This window comes from Ochotona princeps, chromosome 5 (assembly GCF_030435755.1).
Source record: "Ochotona princeps isolate mOchPri1 chromosome 5, mOchPri1.hap1, whole genome shotgun sequence".
NCBI classification, from domain to species: domain Eukaryota; kingdom Metazoa; phylum Chordata; class Mammalia; order Lagomorpha; family Ochotonidae; genus Ochotona; species Ochotona princeps.
This window is the reverse complement of record NC_080836.1, coordinates 24,928,804-24,949,374: the sequence shown is the minus strand read 5'-3', so window position 1 is coordinate 24,949,374 and position 20,571 is coordinate 24,928,804. Positions and strand designations below refer to the sequence as shown.

General features: G+C 36.0%; 1 protein-coding gene across 1 annotated transcript in view; it reads left to right on the top strand.

Moving 5' to 3' along the window:
• The window catches only part of LRP1B (LDL receptor related protein 1B), a 1,366,825-nt gene that overhangs the window by 1,033,488 nt on the left and 312,766 nt on the right, over positions 1 to 20,571 (top strand). Inside the window, exons 44-45 of the mRNA XM_058664204.1 lie at positions 5,439 to 5,628; positions 9,969 to 10,173. Coding sequence (XP_058520187.1) covers positions 5,439 to 5,628; positions 9,969 to 10,173 — 395 coding nt within the window. The remainder of the gene's footprint in view (positions 1 to 5,438; positions 5,629 to 9,968; positions 10,174 to 20,571) is intronic.

Below are 20,571 nucleotides of genomic sequence, written 5' to 3'. Positions count from 1 at the left end.
TGGCTGGACATCCTAAAATATTCATTCAAATGCCTATAATTAAGACTGTGCTTTTTTTCCCTCAGATTTTATGCCCTTGGAAAGCAATAAAATGCAGTAGCATATAATAAAGCATCGATAATTAATAATTTATGATTTAGGATTTTTTTCTAAAAAGTTTGTTCACAAGTAATTTTCAAACATGGATCACTTTCGGGTAATTTTAAACTTTGGCATAAATGTCGGATAACACTATGAAAGAAACATGGAGACACATTTTAGTCATAATTTGGATGGACCAGAAGGTCTACCCAATTTTTCCCAGTCATACCATGAAGTTACTGTCCTCTCCAGTGGTATGCAGGTGAATATGAGTGAATCTGTTATGGTTTTGCTTTTGTTTTTATTTTTCTGGTTTGGGTGAATAGGGGGAAGTAATGGATCTCAATGAAGCACCTAGAAATGGACAGAAAACACCACCTTCACAGGAATGTTTTGCTATTATGGGTTTAGCTTTTAATATTCATCTCACTTCTCGTGAATAAAAGCAGGATGGCTGTTCTGACTTTCAATTGTATTTCTGAAAAAGTACATGCATATATGTCATCTCCTTTCTCTGGAAAGTTCAGTATGGTGCAGCTGATGATTTTAGGCAGCTTAAAGTCCATACTTTCCTCTGGGAGCCCTGTGCATTCTCACATTAGCTTATCATGGCAAAAGGATGTTTCTCTGATTACTTTAGAAGAACAGACGGAATGATAGACACCCATATGGTCAGTCTTTTCATGACTTGTATTTTGCTTCTGGCAATGGTGACAGGAGTTAGAGGTGATTGTTGACACACTTGTGAGCTGTATAATTCTCAGCTAAATATTGAATCCTGGATGAAACTTAGGTCTCAAATATTTTTAAACATAAAAAAAACCTCACTATCATTTTAAAAAATCACTGTCATTTAAAAGCTTCAATTTGTATAAATACTCTTCATGCTCTTTTAGGGCAAGCTGTTCCTTTGTTCTGGGCAAACCAAATAAATAGGTCTATTACGTTATGCAATGTAGAGCAAAGACTCTTTTTGCTTGGAAATATTTGAAATGCTGAGGTTCAAGGGAATTAAAGCAGCTTGGGGGAAGATAATAAAAGCTTGTCTTTGTTGAAGATAGAGCTGTAAATGTAAAAATAAATTTGCTTTTAGAAAAAAAAATGTTTCAGTAAGCAGGATAATAGGGACAAAAGGGAGAATAGGAAAGAATTGTTCCAAACCAAACCCATTTGAATGGCTTCAATATCCTCTTGTTAGAGAGATGAGAGTGAAAGTTAATGGATACATATAAATGAAAGATGGCTTCATTACATTCTCTGATCACAATAAGAGATAAAGTCTAGTGACCAAGAGTAGCACAGTTGCACAGATACTTTCGTTGTTATTCCCCTTCATTGTACATTCTAGCTGATGGTGTGTGCAATAGAACTTGATTCCGTCTTATTTTGTTGACTGCTACCCTTATCAAACATACCAGATTTCAGTGGATAGCCTGTGTTTTTCAGTTGTTTGCTTGCAAAAATAAATAATGTTTATTTCTAATAGAATTGTTCTTTAAATTAATTTTAGTTTGTAATGTATTTTTTTCAGTAAATTGGACTGCCAGGAATTATTTTAGCTCTGAACCAGTTAAAATAATTAAGAACAAGAGATACTGGTGCAAGATACAAGGTGCAGGTATAAGGACATTGCTGTCTTTGAGGTGTGATCTGATTTGAGACTTCAAATATATGACAGTGAATATTGCTGCATCCATAATCATACCAGCATCAGATACCTCAGACAGTACCTTGTTAGCACACTCGACTGATGTTTAAGTTGTGATAAGTGATTTAGATATCATAACTCTGTGACTGGATCCATAGTAGAAATGCTATTTTTTAAAAAATCAGTTTAGAATTCAAATTTGCTAAATTCAACTGATGGTTAATCCCACATCATTTTCTTCAAGCCATTTCCAGATTTATTTATTAAGATATATTTCACAGGCAATGGAATCCACCCATTTCTAGTACACAGTTCAGTGTGCGGAAGGTGTTCTCTGTGTTCTATAGGCATTGCCACCTTGACCTAAGAATGTTTCCATCATTCCCTTCCTTCTTAAAACCCACATGAATTCACGTTTACTTATTCTGTATTACCCTTAGTGATTCTACTATCTTTTTTGAAACATTCATCTGTTCTGGGCTGAACATTGTGGAGCAGCCTGTGAAGCTTCCACTTAGGATGTCCCCAACCAGTACACATTGGCTGAAATAGTGTTCCACCTCCATTTGCACTCCAGCTTTCTACAGAGGTACTCGCTGGCATCAGCAGATGATGGCTTGTGTATTTGGAACCCTGCCACCCAGTTAGGTGTTCCTTACTAGTGCGTCTGGCCTGGCTTGGTCAAGCCTGTAACAGATATTTGGAGAATAAACGAGCAATGGAAGATCAATTCCTCCATCAATCTCTCATTCATTCATTCTCTTTATCTTCTCTCTTCTCTCTCCATCCCTCGTCTCTCTCTTCCCCCATCTCCCCTCCCTCCTTCCTTCTCTCCCTTCCTCTCTATTTATTATAAACAGAAGTGTCTTCTAAATTACATTTTTGCATTGTTTGCTGCTATTGTATTGAAATACAAGTAAGTTTGCATGCTGCTACTCTACCCTGTAAATTTCATTGAACTATTAAAGATTACACACAGAGAGACATGAATTTCTCAGCTGCAAACAGAGATGCTTCCTGGGGTAAGAAGAGGTGCTGTTTTTAACTACTTATGCTTCGTATTTCCAGTGCCTCCATGGAGAGGAGGCAAGTGTGGAACTGATTAAATGGCATTGTTTTAGTTACTTTCTTAATTGTCTGTTCTATATACTGAACTTCCAAGATGGTTAACTGTATAAATGTACTCTGCTAAATATAGGTATGATGGACTGGATGAATGATGCTCTACCTCAATTATCAAAATGTGTTTTTGTTGTCAAAATACTAATATCTTAAAGTTGTTTCTTGAACTGTGGAACCAATTTGGGAATCTCCCTGTTCAAATACACATACTCTTTCATGCATACCACACTGCCAAGTCCCCACACACTATTGTGAAACACTACAAAATGGACAAAGATGCCTTATGTTGTGTGAACTAAAGTGTATTTCATAATTTTTAAGTTTGTAATGTTTTATTGACAAAAAAGCAGTTTTATATGAAATTATAGGAAGAAATACATTGCTGACATATTTAAACATACAACTGGTTATTATGAAGCACCAGACTTTCATTTAATTCCAAAGAAAAAAGAGATTGTATCTTGACATTGATATGTAATGTGCACTGAAATAGCCATGGAATTATATCAACCAATTGAAAAAAATGAAAGGATTGAGTTCATCTCAGGGTTGATAACAAACTTTTTTTTCCTGATTGGCAAGAAAAAGTGTCCAAGACAAAGATCTGTCACTGAGGGAAGGACACAATGCAGACATGTGCTTGGATTTTTTAGGCTAATGCTGTTTCTCATTCTGTTTATGAATGATGAGGGAGTGTCATGTTCCACTATTGATAATAGAGTCAACTGCATTGCTGGAATGATTTGAAGGACAGAATAATTTAGCAGATTGGGTCATTTGTTTATTACTGAAATATCTTTAATCATTATCAAATTCCTAGGTACTCAGTACAAATAGGAAGCTATTTCAAAGTCAGACAAGTTGAAACTGATGAATCATTAATTGAATTCCAGCTTGATACATATTGAAAACAAGTAATAACTGCTAATCCCATCTCCAAATTGTGGTGTTATTACAAAGGATTTTGAAAGTACATGGTATGGGATAAAGATTTTGCATTGATGTGTTCAGGCCTGTGACCTTACATGTCAATTCCCTTCCAAGGAAACAAAGCACAAGATAAACTTCAAATTAGATTTATATGTGAAATATAATGATGTGGGCAACACAATTTAGAAGACAGCAGCTATTTATTTTACTATTATTTGATTTTAAAACAGTAGTTTTAGTGACATAGTTATTGGATTTTTGTGGTATATGTACAAAAAAAAGAAGTAACACAAATTCCAGACAAAGATGGACTTATAATGAAACTGTTTACTATATCTTGACAATAGGATTCTGGATTTTCTGCCATTGTCCATGCCCGCAATGATGGACATATGACTGTGTTTGAAGAACTATACTTTAGTAATGATATAAAGGAACTAAGCGGAGCAGGGGGGATTTGGGGCTGGGATAAGGGAAATGTGAGGAGCCTATGGAACTATATCATAAAATGATAATAGTAATAATAAAAAGAAAAAACTTCAGAATCTTTAATTATTGTTATTTGCCTGCCAACAAAATCCTACTAATCTATAAATCAAATATTTACCCAACTAAAATGATATTTTATTTGGCTATTTGCACAGTATTGATTAATTTCTAAATTTTAGAGACATATCAAGGCAAAAGTAATATAAAATATTTGCTTGTCATGTTTATTAGTTTGAGTCCACAATGTGTGTGTGTGTGTGTGTGTGTGTATGTTTGTGAGCGTATGCTTTAATTAAACTGGCAAAGAGCTATAACTGAGAATATAAGATAACATGAAGGAGAGACTATGATAATTTGTTATAATTAAATATGGATTCAAAACACATCTGAAAAATTAAGCAGTACTATGTGATATTCTACTATAGGATTAAGAAAACATTTTAAAGAATAATCACTTTGTTTTCCACTGTCATTTTTGTACATTATGATTTCTGCACTGCCTTTTATCTTTTTATAACAACATTTAAAGCACACTTACATAAAATTAATTTCATTTTTTTGTTTTAGTTTTTCTATCACATTAGTTGACTGGAATCAAAGAGTTTATCACATTAAGTTATAAAAATATGATATATCATTTTTTGATGTGAAGTTGGAGTTGGAATTTGGATTTCAGCTTTTTGAGAGATTTGTTTTAATGTGTTTGTTTTCTTTTTAATATTTTCATCCCAATGATATTGAGGAAAAACTCATTATTTCACTATCTGGTGCTGCTAACACATAATATTCAAAACCATCTCTAATTTGTAGCATTTTGGATATGTCTTCAAAATTAATAGTATGTTAGGAGAGGCAGAGAGAATGCTGTCATATTCTAAAAGAAAATTCTTTAGTTTTGCTTCTCAGACTGAGGACAAAGGGAATACGTAATGACCTGTTCTTGCAAAAATGCGGCCATCACAGCTATACTAATTCAGAGCTGTGTTTTCTTGTGTGTTGCCAGATATCAGAGGCATAACAAATTTTACATTTTTATTTTGTGGATTTTTGGGAGAAGCAATAGATGAAATAATAATTGCATGAATATTTATTTATATGCTTCTCTGTCCTGAAGTACCTGGATAAATAATGTAAATTAACTCTCTTTATCCCTACCTCCCCCCATCAGATGTGGGTTCTGTCGAAGGACTTGCCTATCACCGAGCCTGGGATACTCTGTACTGGACCAGTTCCACTACCTCATCCATTACTCGACACTCAGTGGATCAGAGTCGACCTGGAGCATTTGACAGGGAAGCCGTCATCTCCATGTCAGAAGACGACCACCCACACGTGCTGGCCTTGGATGAATGTCAGAAGTAAGAAAAAACATTTGATCTTACGTTCTCTGCCAGAAAATTATCAGAGAGAGAGAGAGAGTGAGAGAGAGAGAGAGAGAGAGTGTGTGTGTGTGTGTGTGTGTGTGTGTGTGTTTTATGATTTACTTATTTTTATTGGAAAGGCACATTTTGCAGAATGAAGGAGAGACAGATAAATAAATATCTTGCAACTGCTGCCTCACTGACCAAATGGACACCATGGCCTGAGCTGAACCAGTCCGAAGTCAGGAGCTTTTAGTCTCCTTCGTGGATACTGGATCCCAAGGCTTTGGGCCAGCCTCCACTGCTCGCCCAGGCCATAGGCATGGAGCTGGATCAAAAGTAAAGAACTCAGGCCATGAACTGATGGTCAAATGGGATACAGGCACTTGCAGGTGCATGAATAGTCAGTTAAGCATTGCTCAAGCAGAGTTGTGTTAACTTTGAAACAGATTAATGTCAGATTTTAAAAAGGCATTAATTTTAAGTTCTCTCTTCACAAGTAATGAAATCATGCTCTTAAATGAGACTTTTGTAGATGTGAATAATTCCAGTCAAGATTCTTTAAATGCCAAGTGTCATCTCCATGGTACATCAAATAAACACAAAGTAAAATGATTCAATGAAAAATAGACAGGGATATTTGAATGCTAAAAAAGCCAAATAACAAGGACATTGATGCATAAAGGGTTTAATTATACATATAAAATCCAGTATTAATTTGTCACTTAAAAGATACAGTTTTACTTTACTGCAGTTATTTCAGTGAGAGTTCTACAATTGAAATACAGAGAAAAGAAACAACCAAAATATTTTTGTGTGCAGCTACATTTTCATCATGAGAAACAAAGACGTTCCAAGTAGTATGCTTCTGTTTGCTTATACATCGTACAGATATATGCTGTGTTGTAAAACTGAAAGAATAAAAAACACAACCAAATATTTTTAAACATTGCAGTTTTTAGGGGATGCCATTATAGGAAGAACTGAAAGCACAGATTAGATAAACAACAACAAAAAAGTGAAATATGGCTCTGTGATCTTACACTATCATACAATATAGTAAAATTATTCATCAGAGAATCTTTTTGTGCTTAAATGAAACAAATAAACAAAAACCTAATTTGCCCTTCATTGTACAAAGGTGGGAAAGGAAAACTAAAGAACATAAAGCAAAGACAAAATGACTGAAAAAGTGGCCTTTTTTTTCTCTTTAGGAGAAATGACTACAGTATTTATTACTCATTGTGCAAATAATCATGAATTTGAAAACTAAGAATAAAAATAATAATCCTTGAGATTAAGTGTATGTAATCTGTTCGGTTGAACAATGTGTAATGCGTGAAGACACTGAGAGCTGAGGATGTAGTTCTTTCCGGTGTTTGTTAGCTCAGAGTGACACAGGCCTTAGTCTGCCCTTGCAGAGAGCCCCGTGCCAGGAGAGCATACATTGCAATGTTCAGCTTCCTGCATTCAACAGTTACCCAAGAGTCAGGATAAAAACAGATGTCCTACACTGAGAATTTGATCAAAGGAGCTTGTAAGTCAATTGTGAGTTACATAGGGTCATTATACATAATATATGTATCCCTTAATTATATAAGTGAAAATCTGCAGTGTTTTCCTGTATATGCTGAACTGAAATTTAGGATTAAACACACCAGCCATGCTTTCATTAGAAGATTGTATGTAACTAAAGAATAAAGAAAAGGTATTTTTCCCATTATGCTTATGAAGGCAAATATTTAATAACTCTTCTATATTAACTAACATTATTTTGAGATAATATTCTGAATTCAAAATAAAATTGCAATAATCTGTCACAGTTATTAGCAATTTGTAAAACTGTGAGAACTCAAGCTCTCTGGCTTCTCATTTTCCCCATGTGTGAAATAAAGACATGAAGATAGTGAAAGAAAACCACGGCGCTCAAAACCTCTGGTTCCTTCCCCAGATGCATAAAACAAGACTTAACAGGGCGAGAAGCAGGAGGATTCTGGAACTCAATCCAGATTTCTGTGTGTATGGTTGGAACCCAAACCCCGTCTCCTCAACCTGCAGCATTCGCTGCTTTTTTATTTGTCTTCTGTTGTTTACTTGTTTTACAAGTAAAAGTGTATTTATAAAAATTGATTCTTAAAAAAATTTACCGATTCATAAGACAGAATATTCTTAGTACTTTGTCACAAAGAGTACTTTTGTTGTGGTTCTCCAGAATATAATAAAATGACGACCCTCTTCAGTGGTTACAGGTTTTAAATGTATTTTTTTTTTGTTTATTTGAAATATTTCTATGTATAGAGGGAGAGACAGTGGGAGATATTCTATCTAGTTTTTCAGTATCCAGGTGACCACAACACCCAGGTCTGTTTCGACCAAAGCCAGAAGCCAGGAGCTTCTGTTGGGTCTCCCAGCTTGGTGGTAGGATGCCAAGCACTTGGGCCATCTCCCACTACTTTTCCCAGGCCATGAGCAGAGAACTGGGTTTGAAGTGGATCAACCAGGACAGGAACCAGAGCCTACATTGAAGACAGGAACAATATACATCTCCCATTGGGTGAGTGCTGGGGAACACTAACATTGGCCATCATCCACCCTCTTCCAGGGTGCATTGGCTGACAGTTGGATTAGAACAGACCTGACTTACCTGGCAGTATCCTTTACCCATCATCAAATAAATTTAGCTTGCAGTACAGATAAACAAGAAAAGAACTGCTTCTGTTAAATAAATTTAAAAAATAATAATAATCCTGGGGAGTGACTTGGAATTTGGAACACAATGGTCTTTCTAGCCTTCCCAGCATATTTTAGGCTTTTGTGTATTATCCTAGGACATTCTAAGAGTCCAATTGAGTAACACACATTTAAAGCAATCTGAACAATTTATGAATAATAGATACCACATTTAGGGTTTTAAGAGTCAGCCTAGTATTGCAGAAACAACAGTGAAATTCATTCTTAATAAGGAATGGACTAAAAATAAAAATTATGGAAATATGTATGCTAAATCATTTTATTCTTTAAAACACACATATGACCGTTGATGAAAGGATCTTCTCTTTCTCTCTCTCCTGTCTCTCAGTAATTCTTTCAAATAAAATGAATATGTATATATGCCTACACACACGCACGCGCGTGCGCACACACACACACACACACACACACACACAGACACTTAAAAAGGGGAAATCAATATAGTGGCCAGGGTTGCTAATCCTTCTCCTGTGTTGCCAACATCTGTATGGTCATTGGTTCGAGTCCCAGCTGTACCAAGTCTGACCCAGTTCTGTGCTTATGGCCTGGGAAAGCAGCAGAAGATGGCCTAAATCCTTGAGATCCTGAACCCATATGGGAGAGCCCAAGAAGCTCTGGCTCCCTGCTTTGGAATCAGTTCAGGACTGGTCCTTGCTGCCATTCGAGGAATGAACCAACATATGGAAGACCAGCTCTGCATCTCTCTTTTTTTGAAAATATAGCATATATGGTATGGCATGGTAGCCTAGTGGCTAATGTCATCACTTTGCATGCACTGAGATCCTATATGGGCACTGTTTCGTGTCGCAGCAGCCATGCTTCCCATCCAGCTCCATGCTTCTGGCCTGGGAAAGAAATAGAGACAACCCAAAGTCTTGGGACCCTGCAACCATTTGGGAGACCCAGAGGAAGTTCCTGGCTCCTGGCTTCAGATTGACTGAGCTTCAGCCATTGTGGCCATCTGAAGAGTGAACCAGTGGATGGAAGATCTTCGTCTCTGTCTCCCCTCCTCTCTGTATATCTGCCTTTCCAATAAAAATAATTTTAAGTATATAATATATAGAAAAGAAAGTACAAAAATTTAAAATACAAACTTGAAAGGAGAGAGAATTTGGCTTTGAATCGCGAAGAAGAGAAATATAGTCAGCATGACTATGTCCTAAATGATCATATTGGGCTTGCTAAAACACAATATTAAAAAGTTAGGGTATATTTGAATCCTTAGAAATTTAAAATCACTTCTTTTTTCAGATTAAAATCAGCTTTCATTGTGCACCAAATTGATTCAATTTAACTACCTGTTGTTTGAAGGAATTCGCAGAAAAGAGAAACCTGACAAATAGATTCCAGGATTCTACTTAAAACCTGAAGAAAAACATAAGTATCATACATATGTATCTATCATGTGTACTTATGTTTTCTCCATACACACACACACGTATATCATGATATATGTCACCTTCTGAGACTTTTGCAAGGGGAACAGATATGTTGCTTCTTTTTAAACAGATTGTCATTGCCATGTTTTACTTTTACTTTTACTATGTTATAATTTTACTTATGAGTGCATTTTTCATTTTCATTAGTTTAATGTTTTGGACCAACTGGAATGAACAGTATCCGAGTATCATGAGATCGACCCTGAGTGGGAAAAATGCACAAGTGGTGATCAGTACAGACATTCTCACTCCCAACGGACTCACCATCGACCACCGCACGGAGAAGCTGTATTTCTCAGACGGCAGCCTAGGAAAAATAGAAAGGTGTGAATACGATGGCTCCCAGAGACATGTAAGTTAACACAATGCTAGGTTGTAGATTGATAGTTTTGAAAATTATGGGATGCTTTATTCTTTCCTAAAATATTCTTACTAAGAATTTTTAAATAGTTAATTACTGCAACCAATGTTTTTGAATAGTTCATCCATTCACTCAAGAGAATGAGGATAATATTTTGGAAACTTTCCTCAAGTCCATCGGCTGCCATGGAGACAGCTCATCTCTCTTGCAAACTTTAGTCTGGAGAAACAATAACTGATTTTTTCCCACTCATTAGTTTAATTGAAATTGAGTGATTTGCATCTCTTTCATTGCAATCGCTGTATTTTTTTAGATTGTGAAATGAAATTTGTTAGTTGCCCTAGGACAAAAGACAATCAGAAAAGACATGTTCATCCATACTTGTGTCATCATTTGCTACCTGAAATTTTCTGAAGAGAATGGGTTTTGTTTTTTTTTTTTTTTTAACAGGAAGACCAGTTATATCCTCTGGCTTCTTTGCCTCGTTTATCTGGCTTCCAGGTGAACTAGTGGGGCAATCACCAAGTTTCTCCAGGAGAACTTTTCCTGCAATTCTTTGTGGCCTGAAGCGCGGTGAATCTCACACACCCCTTTGTCCTGGGAGGGCAGCTGACCTGGTGACTGGGGAAACTCAGGTTTAGTGGAGTGTGAGAGGGTGCTATGCCTTTGGAGAGTTCTTTATCCCTATCCAGCCCAATTAACCTTATTGAAGGACAGAATGCTCCCCAGGCACCTTCTCTGGAGAGAGAGGCAACTCTTCTTCAAGGGCCAGACAGTGACTTTTTGAAGTTTCATGAAGCACATGATCATCACTTTCTGTTTTGTTTTTGTTTGTGTTTGGCTTGCAAATAATGTGATGGTGTCCCAAATTTTATTCATAGAAATAGGGTGTCAAGCAGTAGGCTGTTTCCTGGAACTTTCTTTGCTAAAATGATTTATCTAACTAGCTATATGAATCCATGGATGTATGTGTGTATGTATGTATTTGAAAATCCAGGTTACATAGAAAGTGAGACAGGGCCCGGTGGCGTGGCCTAGCTGCTAAAGTCCTCGCCTTGAAAGCCCCAGGATCCCATATGGACGCAGGTTCTAATCCCAGCAGCTCCACTTCCCATCCAGCTCCCTGCTTGTGGCCTGGGAAAGCAGTTGAGGACGGCCCAATGCATTGGGACCCTGAACCCGTGTGGGAGACCCGGAAGAGGTTCCTGGTTCCCAGCTTCGGATCGGTGCAGCACCAACCCGTTGCGGCTCACTTAGGGAGTGAAACAGCGGATGGAAGATCTTCCTCTCTGTCTCTCCTCCTCTCTGTATATCCGGCTTTCCAATAATAATAAAATCTTTTTTTTTAAAAAAAAAGAAAGAAAGTGAGACAGAAGGAGGCTGGTGGGGAATCAGGGGTCCTCCATTTACTGGTCCATTCTTAAAGTAGCCATAGCAACCACAGTTGAGTCAGGTCCAAGTCAGGAGCCTGGAGTTGCATCCAAATCTCCCACTGAGGTAACAGGGGCCCAAACACTGTGGTGATCTTCTACTGCTATTAGCAGGGAACTTGATTGGAAATGGATCAGCATAGTTTTGAACCAACCTCTCATATGGGATACAAGTGCTATATGCAGTGGCTGTGCTAACTAACCTCACCTTTATGCACTGTGTGTGTATGTGTGTAGATTTCAGTTTCTTGAAGTACATTGAGGTATAATCTAGTACAGGAACTTCACCTCATTGTGGAATGACTTTTGAAGAGTGCTAACATAAAGCAGTGGACTGCGTAAGCAGCTCTGAAATCATAAGGTCTGGGCTGGATGAAATTCAGTAGTTTGTGCTAGAAACGTTGTTTTTTTGTTTTTTTTTTTTTTTTTTTTTTTTTTTTTTTGCTTCTGTCTGTTAATTAAAGACTGTGACCTTGGGCAAAATAGTTAAGCACCATTAATTTTAGCATTCTGATATGAATTCTTGACCTAAATTTTAAGGATCTTGATAAGGATAAAGTTTAAACCTACAAAACTCAAAAATGCAACGTAGAAATTCTAAATTATCCCAGTCGTTAATCTTTTGAAAAGATAGTAGTGAGCAAGTGTTTGGCTTAGTAGCTGAAAGACCAGTTGGGATGTCTGTTTTTCAATTTAGAAGTCCTGAATTCCAGTCTCAGCTTTGCTCTGGATTCTGCCTTCCTGCTCATGAACCCTCTGGGAGCAACAGGTGGGTCCCTGACACCCATGTGGACTCAGTGCATTGTAGGCATTGCAATGTGAACCAGCTAATGATAGTTGTCTTTTTACTTGTCTCTCAAAAAGCATAAAAATACTGAGCTTTTCAAAAGCCAGTCAGGTGATTATTTCCTAAGTGTGGCGTTCTCTTCTTTTGATCCAGACTATGTGTTTTATATCCTCTTGAAAACACTTCACTCCATACATCTTTTTTGCTTCCCACTCCCCATATAATTTTCTGTGTGGAAGAAATAGATATTGTAGTAATAAGATATTATAAATGTATTTGAAAGGGTTCAGCTTAGCACTTAAAACTCTGCTCTTTTAGGATTCAATCACTCAATTTTCCATTCTCGTTCCAAAGAAAGTAACTTTTGCTGGAGTCCCAGAATTGGGAAAATATTTTAAGGACTATTGCATGTTATTTTTGGTAGAGTTTGAATTTTAAATTACTTGTAATTGTTCACTGTGGTGCTTTATATGTAAGTATTATCTGATGATCCAGTCAGGGTATTTGTGACATGCAGCACCTCAGTCATTAATCATTTGTATGAGAATATTGAAATCATATTCCTTGATTATTTGGAAATCTATAATATATTCAATTGTGCTTACCCGACTGGTTGTGAGACCACCACACTCTTCCTTCTGTTTGTAATTCTGGATGTTGTAACCAGTCTTGCTTCCCTTGTCCCCTCATCCTCAGCCACTGATGGCTTCTGTTCTTTGCATTTCTTTAAGATCAATACTTTTTTTTCTGATAATCCACAAATGAATGAAACTCTGTGGTACTAGAATTTCTATCCAACCTATTTTATTTAAAAATGAACTCCAGGTTCATTTATGTTTCTGCAAATGACAGAATTTATTTTGATTTTAAGATGGAGTAGTATTCAATTTGTAAATAGTTCTGTATCTTGAGTGATATGGGTAATACTGCAGTAAACATTAGAGCAGCTGAGTATTTCTGGTTTTCTGACATTTTGGTTTTAGTCTCCTATTGTTGGAATGCTGGATCATTAAATAGTTCTCTTTTTAATTTCTATGAAGATTTCCATATTATTTTCAGTGATAATTTCAATAATTCACATTTCTACAGATAATGCCTATAAGTGCTTTCATTTTTCCACATCCTTGCTAGCATTTCATATTTTGCCTAATAGTCATTTTAAGTGATATGAGATGATTGTTTTTGTTTTTATTTCATTGATACTTAGTGATAATGGCCATTCTTATCTTTTTTTTCCAATTTGAGACCTTTGTAGATTATTAACATTGCTACTTTTTCACACTGATACTTTGCAAATATTTTTTCCATTCTGTAGTATGCTCAGTTTTTCTCCTGTATCGTATCTCTTTTTGTTTAATGCAATCATATATATTTTTTTTGTTTTCCATTTGGATTTTTGTATTCATTTAATTTGTGTAGCATTCTTAGCTAAACATATCATTGTACATTCTGCTTTGGTGAACTGAGTATTTTTATAGTTTTAAGCCTTTCATAGTTTTAACCCTGCCTTAAAAGATGAGTATATTTTAGCATTCAATCTATTAAATCAATTTTTTGTTTATGGTAGGAGTGGGGGATTTAGAAGTCTATTTGTAGACATTTGATTTTCCAAGCGCGATTTATTGGGGAGACTATTCTTTTGTCATAGTGCATTTTTGGTACTGCAGGTGAAAATCACTTAACTGAGTGTGTGGCTGTACCCCTGAGTTTTGTTATTCTACCTTTGCATTGTTGTGCAACCTGGTGGGATGATGCTCCTAGGTTTGTCTTTGTCTCTGGATAGCTTTGACTATTCGTCTTTTCTAGTTCAAGATGAATTTTCTGATGTATTTTTCTTTGTGAAGAATGTTACCGGTGTTTGACAGGGATTATACTGCATCTGTAGACCGCCTGATCATTTAGACTTTGCAACAATGTCAATTTTTCTCATTCATGAAATTGGATACATTTCTATTACTTATCTTCTCTATAACTTTTGGTCAGTTTATAGTGTAGAAATTTTAATTTTATTTATTAAAAGATTCATGGACTTGTTTGGTAACTATTTTACAAGAAGGGGTTTTCTTGATTTAGTTTTCAAATTTGTCATTAGCATAATATAATAAATTAAATCAATATACGTATATATATATAGAAAAATGCTGCAAATCCTTGTGAAATTAAAGGCATGGGTATCATATTCCTTACCCTAAAACTCAATTGAAAAAAATTAAGCATATACTTATTTAAAGATAACTAATAATCATCAAATAAAATTATTTGCATTTCTGTTTCAAGACCCAATCTTTTGAGGTCAAATACTTGAAAGAGAATTCCTGGGGCTGGTGTTACTGCACAGTGGTTTAAGCTGCTTCCTGCAGTGCCTGCATCTGCTACAGGCACTGGTTTGAGTTCTGGCCAGTCCACTTTCATTCCAGTTGCATGCTGATAATCCTGGAGAAACAGGAGAATATTTTCCAGATACTCGGTCTCATGCCACCCACTTGTTCAACTTAGATGGATTTTCAAATGCCTGGCTTCAGCCTGGCCCAGTACAAGCTGTTTGGGTCTTTTGGGGGAGTAAACCAGTGAATAGCAGATAACATTGACTTTCTCTCACCTACTATGCTTCTCAAGTAAATATAGGGAACTACCATTAGAAATTTTAATCCCCATTCATTCCTTATAATTCAGAACCTTAAATTCAGACACAGAGTATTCATTTGTAAAAACTTTCATAAAAAGAGTTGCCAGTTAGTACTTGACTGTATATTTATCTTGAAACTCAACAGTCAGTGTAGCATTGAAAGGAGAGAATTCTTTCACCAACATGCCAGTTTTCAGAGAAACTTGGTGACTTCCATTTACTCTTCTTAATGGAAAGAATTGCCAGTTGTCTTAGTACCTTATGTGAATGTAACAAAATACCACTTCCATATGAACATAGTAATGCAATTGATATAAGTATTTTATTCATATATACATAATTATAGATTAATATACTCATATAGTGAATTTTTAAAAATTATTTTCCATGCTACAGTATTGTCATATAGGGATTTCTCCCTCCTCTTTTTCTTCCCTGTTTTTCCCCTCCCACCATTTTCCTACATTCTACTATAGTCGTTTAATAATAATCATGTCTAGCATTCTACTATTTAAGTGTTTCGTGGCGTTGTAGATAGAAGCAACGGTAGAAAATCTAGTATCAAATTGTCAAGGCATATTTAATGGTTTGTTTAGAAGTCCTTATATTCAGGGGTAGAGATGCATGCTGCAACTTCTGTTTTCATTTTCCATTAAGCTAATCTTTATTGAGAGAGAAAAAGATAAGATGAGGTGGAGTGAGATGAGATAAGATGAGATGAGGTGAGAGAAGAGAGAGAAACAAGGAGGTAATATGTACTTCTATCAGTTGGTTTACACCCCAAATTCTTGCAATTACCATGTGATACCTAGGAGTTGGTAACTCAATCCAGGTCTCCCACATAGGTGGCAGGAGTCAAGTTGCTGGAGCCATCACAAATTGACCCCAAGGACCTGAATGACAGGATGTTAAGTGAGGAAATGCGGTTACATATCCAAACCAGGTGCTCTGATATGGGACATATGCCTCTTCTCTATGCTAAATGCCCATCTTGGAATTTTGTTTTTGCATGCTATATAAGGAACTGCAGAAATATGAGACAGTGTAAGTACAAGGCTAAAAATGGAATTAAAAAGTCGATTTTATAATGGTGAAGATTATAAAAGTCTGTTAAATTTAAGATACTGAAATATGTAAAACAAAATTCGGCATATAAAATCTTGAAAAAGTTGTCAGAACAAAATCTAAAGAGTAATTCAAGCAATATCAGTGTCAGAGAACATTATTTGTCTTGCATGGTGGCATTTTTAAAACTTTGTACAAAGCAGGTAAGAGCAGAAAATAACTAGAGGCATTGGGAGATCAAATATCCCCAGGGAAGTGTGTTCATTAGAAATAATAGACATTACAGTCTAGAATATTTAAAAGAGCATGTCTTTAATGAACAGAAAGCAATCTGTATTTCTGTTCATTGATTTAAAAGTGTGGAGATTCTTATAAAATTAGACACCGTGCTTCTGCAAACTCAGCACTGTACCTTGCTTCTCCTAAAGTGTGTCTGAAAGCTTAACTTGAATATCCGGAAATATGCAACTTCAGGTGGTATATTTCTAAATCAATATAGGCAAAGGTTGATTGTTTTGCTTATTGTATTATATATTAAGACCTTGAGTGTGCTCTTGGATATTGTAGAGCTAAGAACTGAACAAGATTGTAGATTTAGCTTGTTCTAAATCAAATTCTTTTAATATGGCCTGTCATGAATTGAAGTGTTTCTAGAGATGTGAGAAATGTTGATACGTTATGTATAGATCAATAAGTTTATCATATCAAATTGATACAAAATACTGTTGATTAGTTGGGCAGGGAAACATCTTTTCATACAGCAAAAAGAAATCAGAAAGCATTCTGTGTTTATAAAAACATATTTTTTCTTCTTATCTAAAGTTTAACAGTCCAATTTATATATTTAATTTCCATCAAATTCAAAACTTATGATTATGATTTTATTTTGTCTTAGGTTATAGAAGTAAAGGAATCATAACCCATAGTGTTTAAATCTGGCATTATTGATAAAAATGTAATAATGTTGTGGTTTTGTCTACATGTAGAAATACATCGATTTGTGTAGTGTCTCCACATAAAGTTTTATTTTTTTTCCTGAAAGATCCATTTCTTATTTGGTGAAACACAGCAGAATACTCTTGAGTAATCTAGTCATTTAATGAAAAACAGAAAATGACAAAGAAATTTCACGCTTTTTTTCATTTTAATTTCTGACTAGTATCTCTTTTCTGTTATAGTAGTATAAAGAATGGCACACTGACTAAGGCAATGTGAATGTAACCTTTCTCCATGAATTTTTTAAATTATTTTTTATTATTGTTTTGTGTTTTAGTTTTATAGGCTCTGGAGTTTTCCATCCCCTTCACCACGTTTCCTCTCCCTGTCCCATTGATTTCCCCTCCAGTATTACAATCAGTGGTCCTTCACAAATAGTAAGTCCATCGTGCTGCTAGTTAAGTGTTTCTAAACATTGTAGGCATGGATGATGTCAATGAGTCCAGTGTCCTACTGTCAGGCTATATTCAGCTGTTTCACTGGCAGTCCATCTTTGGTCTGGGTGCAGAGAAACATACTGCACTGTGTCTCCATATCTGCACATGTTAGTCTCTGCTACACTTCTGTTGTGCACCCATTAAATACAGAACCAGTGAACACAGTCTACAACAGGGAAAAAAAGAAAAAATTTATCAACATGAACTTAAAGAACATCCTACAAAAATGTCAGTGTGTCACTTGAGTGATGAAAAAGACAGTAAAAAACCTCCTTGCAGAAATTGGTACTGAAGAAATTACAACAGAAGCAAGAACATCATTACCCATGAGGTGTGGCAAAAATAGTGTTGAAGGGGACATTTACAACCTCAGGTGCTTACAAGTATTCAAAAAGTCTCTTATGGATGATCAAGTAATGAATCAGAAGAACTTATTGAAAAGAATATAAAGAACTAGGATGTGCAAAAAGGTAAAATCCACAGCAAAAATAATTAAGTTTGCCACAAAAAAAACCCTGTAAATTGAAACAAGAAAGAACTTTTCCCTAAGGTGAACAAAACAACTCCTCAACCATATGAGCACTGAGCATCACCAGGGGACAGCTACTTAAAATTACAGATGAAAGGGGAGTGGTTCCAACTTTTTGCTGTTTATGTGAATCATGACACTGTTGGCATGATCAGTAGTAGGGGTTGTAATTTTTTGTTGTCTCAGTATTCTTAGTTTCATTGTGAGTCTACCTTCATTCCTTAGTAGAGATACCTTCTCTTCATTTTCCTTGATTCCTGGTAATCTGGTCTCTATCACATCCCTTTTTTGTAGGGTTACATGTCTGTTTTTTGTTGTTGTTATGTATTTTTGATGGAAGGTGTTGTATATTGGAGTAAACATGTGATATCTGTCCTTTTGGGATTGGCTCATTTCATTTAACATAAGGGCCCATTTGGATGCAAATGATAGAATTTCATTCTTTTTAAGAGCTGAGTGGTATTCATGGAGTAGATGTTCCACATTTTCTTTATCTAGTGCTCCTTCAATGGATATCTAGGTTATTTCCATGTTTTTGCAATTGTTGATTATGATTCAAAGAATACAGGGGTGCAAATTTACTTTCTCATGTATCAAATCCTTTGGATATATTTCCAGCACGGGAATTGATGGGTCATATGGTAGATGAATTTTCAGTTGCCTGAGTTTTCTCCATACCAACTTCCATAGTGGCTGTACCAGCCTGCATGCACTAGCAGTGGAGTAGACTTCCTTTCTCCCCGCATCCTTGCCAGCAAGTGTTGTTGGTAGTTTTCTCTATGAGGGCCATTCCCACTGGCAGTAAGTGGAAACAGAGCTGTTTTTATTTGGATTTCCCTTATTACTAGGGAGCTTGAGCAGTTTTTCATATGCTCGTTAACCATGAGGATTTCTTCCTTTAAAAAGTGTCTTCTCAAATCCTTCGCTCATTTCTTGTCTGAGTTGTTCATTTTGTTGCTATGGTTATTCTGGGTATTAGCCCCCTCCGTCTTCTGTTTAGTGTGCAAAGATATTCTCCGACTTTGGTTGCTTTTTTACATTCTTGATCATTTACTTTGCTGTGCAAAAGCTTCTTAGCCTGATATAGTCCCATTTGTTTATTTTGGTTTTGACTACCTTTGCTTTTGAAGATTTTTTAGGAAGTCTTTGCATGCACATATATTTTGTAGAGTACTTCCAACTTTTTTTTCTAAAAGTTTGGTGGTTTCTGGACGTAGCTATAAAGATTTGATCTTTGTGTATGGTGAAAGGTGGGGATCTTCTATCTTCGATCCCAGCAGTTTTGTAAATGTTAAGCATTCTATGGCATCTGTCTGCTCCCTGAATGATACAAACCCTTGCATAAGCTCCCAGAAATTGCAATTACTATTGTTTCTTACCTCTTGTAGGGTAATCCAGGGAAAATTCAGAGTGTGTTTCCAGACAGAAACACTAAATCCTGACTTCAGAGGGAAAAGGTCGCAAGATAATCTGTCTCCTAGACTAACACCCTCTGAAGAAATGAAATCCTTTGAGTAACAATGGGAGAGGGACCTGGGAGGTGATAGTATGGCTTGCTAATCCCTGTGTTTGTGGCACTGGCACTGGATTTGGGTTTGATTTGATGTGCTGGTTGCTCCCCTTCAAATCCAGCTCTCTGCTTATGACCTGGGAAAGCAGGGGAGGATGGCTCAGATCTAAGGCTGGACTCTGGTGGGAGACCCAAAAGAAGTTCCCTGCTTTGGATTTACTTATCTTCAGTCATTGTGGCCATTTACTTTCTGTAAATCTATCTTTTAAATAAATAAATAAATAAATAAATAAATAAATAAATAAATAAATAAATACATTTTTTAAATAGAAAAGGAATTCTTAAAAAAACTAACCAAATGTAAATAAGACCAGTCATAGTATATGAGATACCCTTTATGACAAACTTCCTCTTTCTACTTACAAAAGCAGCTGTTGAAAAATGTATCATATTCATTATAGTGAATCTATTTCTATACCATCTACTCTTTTATTAGTAATATAATTATTCTATGAAATTTTCATAGGTTTAAACTATGAAACTTACAGAATAGGTTTTAATGTATAGAAAGTACTTAGGTAAAACTTCCATATCATTGAGAGGTGATGGGGGAATGGAGAGGGCAGTAAAGTAGCTTCAATTTAAATTACAATGTTTTTATTAAATGTCCTATTATGTCAGTTGTCTAAAACTTTTAAAATTTGTACTGTAAGAGTGATAGGTATCATTTAATTCTTGCTTTTATAGTACTTGTCTGCATCTGCTGAACCAATAACAGTGTTGGGTGTTTGTTTTAAAGATTTTTTTTTTTTTATAGGAAAGGCAGATATATAGAGAGAAGGAGAGACAGAGAGGAAGATCTTCAATCTGATGGTTCACTCCCCAAGCTGCCACAACGGCTGGAGCTGAGCCAATCCGAAGCCAGGAGTCAGGAGCTTCTTCTGGGTCTGCCATGCAGATGCAGGATCCCAAGGCTTTGGGCCATTCTCAACTGCTTTCCCAGGCCACA